The 6822-nt window shown below is 33.9% G+C and overlaps 1 protein-coding gene across 1 annotated transcript in view; it reads right to left on the bottom strand.

The window, feature by feature from the left end:
- Window positions 1–206: 206 nt before the first annotated feature.
- The window catches only part of LOC115228298 (DNA-binding protein inhibitor ID-2), a 10077-nt gene continuing 3461 nt past the window's right edge, over window positions 207–6822 (bottom strand). Inside the window, exons 3-4 of the mRNA XM_036498907.1 lie at window positions 2842–2852; window positions 207–275 (exon numbers count right to left, since the gene is read on the bottom strand). Coding sequence (XP_036354800.1) covers window positions 222–275; window positions 2842–2852 — 65 coding nt within the window. The 3' untranslated portion in view covers window positions 207–221. The remainder of the gene's footprint in view (window positions 276–2841; window positions 2853–6822) is intronic.

The raw sequence follows: 6822 nt of genomic DNA, 5'->3' as shown, positions 1-6822 counted from the left end.
AGACGAACAAGGCCAGACGATTTAGAGTTTAAGGGACGTTGACCTCAGTAGTTTTGTCCTTAGAAAATAGTATATTTATCAATAGATTGATTAAAAGACGGTGGCCTGCTTGAGGTAGCAGGTGTATTTGGGATTACATTGTGCATAACAAGTGAATTGTGAAATTGGGAAAATGCAAGATGGATCAGGTTTTGATCTGAAGTCAAGACAACTATTTTATATCAAGGATAACAAAAATGATCGTGGTCGCTTCGTTCAAGATCAGGGTCAGTTATCTTGAGGGCACGTCATTAGTCGATACCATTGACTGCAATATATGATTAGTATTGATTTATCGACCCCCGAAAGAGGATGAAAACGGCTAATTGGGCCTCAGAGTCTGAACTCAAAATGTATCTATAGGAATTATTTTAATACTGCTACCAAGTCTCGAAACTCGACTGATTCGGGATTCAATGTGTGCTACTCCATAGCTATTTATCGATCTAAAATATGTGCCAAATGGAAGCCTTGGCAAGGAGTTCAAATTCCCCCTCCCATCAAGCTTTATTTTTCAGCTAAAGAATGAAGTTTTCTGTATGGTCACACGAGCTGTTTAATATATAACAAATCCACTTCCCCTGAAATCATGTAGTATACAAAAGTAAAAAAAAAAAGGGGGGCAACGTTAGAAAAACGCGATGTAGTTACATCGATATAGAATCAATACATGATGGACGGCGAAGTTACAGCCAAGAGAGTGAAGCCTACTCTTGGTCAAACCTGACCCAGGAGATTTAAATAACGATTCAATACTATATTTCTTTTTATCTACGTTTAAATAAAGTTGTACTAGGCTGACCCAGGAGGGTAAAATAACGATAGAATATTTATTTCTTTTATTTTCGTTTAAATAAAATATCACCAGGCTGGCCTAGGAGGGTTAGGGTTGAATAAACTGTATGCTATTTTTTTTGAAAAAATTTTGCTGATTAAAAATCAAAAAAATTGAAAATACATTCTTTCGTAATACATGTTCTTATTGAAATAGGTCGTGCCTTTCGACTTTCCTTTTTAGCCTATCAGATTCTTCCGTTAGTGGGAAGAAAATATCTTCGTCTTTCTTAAGCAGCATAGCTCGACTCCTCCCATCAGCATTAACCAACTATACGGTGAAAAATTGGCCATGGCAGCAACTATCAACCACCAGAGAACCGTTTTATAGAGGCAGAGGTGGTAGACGTAGTGGTTGCTAGCAGAAGTGCCCAGCAACATTAAAGGCTTCTGTTGATACTCATTTAAACGGAGATGATGATTATTTTATATTAAAAACAACTGTGTGGATATATATATATACACACACACACACACACATAACAACAATATTATTTATTAAACATGTTAATTTGTACACTGATTTCCTTATAAATAAACATTTATATAACATTTACATGTTAAGTGTAAACACATGAACAGATTGCAACATAAACTATATATTATATATATACCTTATACATTACAATATAAGATTGTAATATATGTAGCAAATCTATATACACCGATCTCATTATATTGTATAAATGTGCTATATACGTATATACATTACATACAGGATTATAATATGGATTGTACATATGAAGCTGTCTATAGATTTCCTTGTACATATTGTATAAATATACATACATGTACATACACACATGTAGAGATGTAGATGCTGTATCCAGGAATATATATATAATATATATATATATATATATAATATATTAGACTATTACATACAATGTATGCATTCATATCTCATCATATAGGGGGAAATTATATAATTATATATATTCATACATATTACGTATACAATTATATTTACACGTATGTACGTTACGCCTAAATTTACATATGTACATTAATAACATGTAATGAGGGTGAATTATACCTTTGGTGTCATTCACATAATAAGTCAATACATATATATATATATATATATATATATATACATATATATATATATATATATATACTCTATATATATACAATGTGTGTATAAATCTGTATATCCATATACAAATACGTTTAGAAGTTAATACATAAAACACACATACACATGCATGTAATACATATGTATTACATGTGTAAAGTATAATGTATACAGCCAATCTGTGTGTGTGAGTATATATATATTATATATAGATATATATATATACACTCACACACACAGATTGGGTGTATACATTACATATGTATATATATATATATGTATATCCATGTATATATATATATATATATATATAATGTATATCTACATATATATATATGTAGATGTGTATATATATATGCATATGAGTGATATATATATATATATATATGTGTGTGTGTGTGTGTATATAGAGTATGTGTGTGTATATATATATAATATATATATATATATATCTATATATATATATATATATATATATACACAAATATTACACACTCGCGCACACACACACACACACACGCACACAGAGGCTCAAACTATCTAGCTAGCTATGATAAATAATGGAACACTACTTCAGAAGCCACCTCTTTCTTCGATTCGAGCTTAAGGATCTGCACTTTTCCGCAAGCAAGTTTTAAGGACGACGAGGTACCGTACCAAGTCCCAGCATCGGACTAGGATATGACAATTCATGAGAACGCACAAAAAAAAAAATCAAAGATGACACAACACATGTGATTTTGTCCGACACTCCACAGCTTCTGCCCAACTCACCAGCTGTATGTGTACATGCCTAATTCATTATATATATATGTTGTAATATATAATTTTGCATATGTGCGTGTCAATATCAATGGTTCTTTTCAAGAAAAACCCTCTTCATCTTCCACCCTCACCACAACTCATCGTTTTGGTATTTATTGCTTTTTTATTTTTATTTTTTTAGAACAATGGCTACTCTGACTTACATATTTAACCGAGAGAATAGAGAGGCATTGTTTTAAATGAATCTAGTTGGGTTTAATAAGTACTCCGAAGTGTATGTATGTGTATATATATATATATATACATATATACAATAGCACTTTTTGTATTGAGCAGCGTGCATAAAAGTTGGTTTGTGTTTCGTGGTTTCTCAGAATATGGAAATGTGTGTATGTGTGTGTACATTGGTAATGTGTGTGTAAGGTGGGAGCGCTGTGTTGATTTACTCATTAATACTACAGCTACAGTCGATTAAAATGGCCAGTACATTTTGGAAAGCGGATGTCACACAATGGCATTAAGGTCTGCGTGCTGGTGTGTGTCTGGGTGTGAAGTTGTGAAACCAACGGTGTTGTAAGATATGTCGACATGTGTGTAAACCTAATAAATCTTACTCCAAAAGGCCTCATTTGTGTGTATGTGTATACATATCTGACTTAGGTAGGTAGAGATTTGTATACAAATCCATAAAGATAGATAGAACATGCACAGACGGTTATGTACAAGCACGCGCGCGCACACACACACACACACACACACACACACACACACATTTAACTGGGTTTAAGAAACTTCAAAAGCCCTTCGTCTCCGTTTTTGAGCCGTCAGCTGTATATGTCGCTGACCATGTGACGCGTACAAAAACGTTGAATCACTGATCCCAACTTCAAATAATCTTTTCACTTTAACCCATGACCTCTCCAGTACAAATATTTTATTTAAAGTGATGGTGGGTTACACACTCACACACAGCACAAAAATATACGTAACACAGTTTTTAAGTCAAAATATATAGGTCTACTTTGCGTGTATTTTACAGATGGATGAGGATGGAGTAGTTCTGGGGACATTTTATCGCCCTGCAATTCTAAAACCAAGCCAGGCAGCATAGTGTAATCCAACAACACGTATATGTCTAATACACTGAGTTTTGCAAGGTTTCTACAGCTGGATGACCTTTCCAAGGCCAACCGCTTTATAAAAAAATGGGGTTTTTCTTTTTAGTTTCTCTTAGTTTTTCTTTGTGGCACCAGCACCGATGAGGTCCTGAAAAGAGCTCGCATAGCAGGACCAATCACAACAACCGTTTAGCGACAATTTTCTGTTAGAAAGGAACGTTTAATGGCAATTTTCTGTTCGAAAGGCATACATTGAAACATGAAAGAAAACTATCTTTCAGATGAAATCATCGATTCATACATGTGTGAGAGAATGTGTGTTATGTGAGCAGGGAAAATGTGTGTTGGGTACGAGAGAGAGAGAGAGAGAGAGAAAGTGAAAGAGAGAGAGAGAGAATCTTCAGCTTGATTCTATGCATGTATGCTCGTGTTCCATCAGTTCAGTGCATCTATTTTATTCCCGTAGCTAAAACTATACACACGTGTGGTTTATGTAGTACGTGTGTGTGTGTGTGTGTGTGTGTGTGTGTGTGTGTGTGTGTGTGTGTTGTGTGTGTGTGTGTGTGTGTTATTTGTTTGTTAAGATGTGTCGAGCTGATATTACTGTTGTGAAACATCTGTTTAGCTAGAGAATTCCTCGAGGTGACACAGCAAACAAATTTCGAGATAAACGTAATACCAACAACAATAATAAAAAAAAAAAACAATGTTGATGGTTATCTGATTATATCAAATTATATGTACACATGTACACATATATACATGTGTGTGTATGTACATGTACATACATGTGTGAGTATATACATAACGCACACACTGAAAGTCATGTGTTTATTGTGTGTGTGTGTGTGTGTGTGGTGTGTGTGTGTGTGTGTGTGTGTACATCTGTCAAACAGTGTCACTCCTTACCATAGGAAAACTTCACGCTTCCTACCCAGTACCCACCCCTTCATGTGCACTTCACTATTATGTAACTATATTATGTAAGCTTTAAGCACAAAGGATGTTGGAGGCATAAACAGTAATTCACCGAATGATTTCGAATAGTGAATAAGATATTGGAAGGTGGGTATTTTTTTCAGAACTAGTAATGTGGTCACAAAACTATACTCCATCAGAGGAACTATCAACTTTGTGAAACTAGAGACAGTCAAGCATTTGAATAACAATATTTCATTATTTTGATAAATGATAAGTAATTTCTCGAAGACTTGGGTCAATTTAGTCCTCTACATCCATTAACCTTTCCCTAAAATTTACTTGCATTATTATAATAATGGAGTAAGTTTTTTTTCCTCGGCTCACAAGACAGAAAAAAAAAAACGGTTAAGTAAAGAAACTGACTTTAATTAAGGACATGAGATACATATATGAAAATACTGTTATTGCAATGTCATTTTATGTTCGGTAATTAAAAACATTTGTGCCATATTCGCCTGTTAAACAAGAGCAAACTCGTGCTCTAGACTGGATGTTGGAAGAGGGGAAAAAATACGGTTTTTAATAGTTACCTAAACAGCACTACTTATTACTTTTAAACATTCATATATATATATATATATATATATATATATATATATATATATATATATATATATATATATATATGAATACACACACACACACACAAGCATGCGCACATATATACACACGCATACATGTATGTATACATATTGACTACAGAATGTAACTTCATTGTCCTTGTTAAGGAATGTCAGGAGAGATTTGTGACTTGTATAATATTTGAGTGGACTTCTTTCCTCTTAACGAATGAGGAAATATACTGTAACTGGGGAGACTTAGCTTGCTATTTCTAGCATGTAGTGAGACCAAGAAGATACGCTCAAGTTGCCTTGCCTTCCCTTCCAGTGACATCTGAATTTCGGGAAAAAGGAACGATACATTGAATGATATACAGACTCCTACAAAACCCTGAAAAACATTTCTTTTAAAAACGGGGAGTTGACCAACGCTGGGATGATTGCTTACATCAATGTAAATGCACCTGGGGCTCAACAAACTTACAAACAACACACAAACAGCCTGTGTCCCCTGTGACCAAAACTGATTACTTAAAAACCCCACCCAGCCACTCGAGTTAATGACATGGTGAACCAAACAACCTTGATACTAAGAGTAAGCGTGAAAGTACTTAAAAATATATATATATATATATATATATATATATATATATATAATATCATTATCAACAGATACAGTATTTATGTTCATTCAATAGTTAAGTGTAATATAAAACCTTTGCCCATCTGGTCACTAAACCTTGATAAAGATCTGAATTTTCTGCGTTAAGTTTTGATTCCACTCCTAAATTTTTGTGGGGCAGGACACGTTACGCACACACAGCGCATTCTTCTTCTACATGCACATACAAATGTGACTCACAAATAGGGGAAATTACATTAGAAGCACAAAGTTCTGATCTAATCTGATCTCAAAAGACGTTTAGATTTGAACTCATGAATACATCGTAAATCAGTCTGTTATCTGGGATAAATTTGGCTAATTTGTATTACTGACAGATGAGAACTTGGTAGAATTTTGAAAAACAAGATTACCACTGGCTTCCACTGTCAAGGAAGTAGACATGAAATTGGATGGGAACAAATCGTAAAAAGGAAAAACAGTTGTGGTCGGAAAAAAAAAACTCTAGAATCGAAATTCCTGCTTGGGACACCGAAATAGTGTCTTAAAAAAAAAAAAAAAAGAGGGCGGAAGTCATTTAAGAAAACCTATCAGTTCTTGCTCTCCTTTATGAGATAGGAGATAGTTATTCCAAAATTCTACCTGCTACTTGCTTTCTGAAAGACTTCGTCTTAAAATGCATGTTCTGTTTTGATATTTTGGCGGACCCGTTTTTCCTTGGCCATCTTAAAGCATAATGAACACTAATTTTATTATTGACATTCTAATATTTCTTTCAGTTGGTTCTTATAACAATGTTTCCAAAAGTAAAATTCTAGTGTGATT

Source organism: Octopus sinensis, unplaced genomic scaffold (assembly GCF_006345805.1).
Source record: "Octopus sinensis unplaced genomic scaffold, ASM634580v1 Contig10229, whole genome shotgun sequence".
Classification (NCBI taxonomy): domain Eukaryota; kingdom Metazoa; phylum Mollusca; class Cephalopoda; order Octopoda; family Octopodidae; genus Octopus; species Octopus sinensis.
Note: the sequence above shows the minus strand (reverse complement) of the source record. Positions and strands in the feature narration are given on the sequence as shown.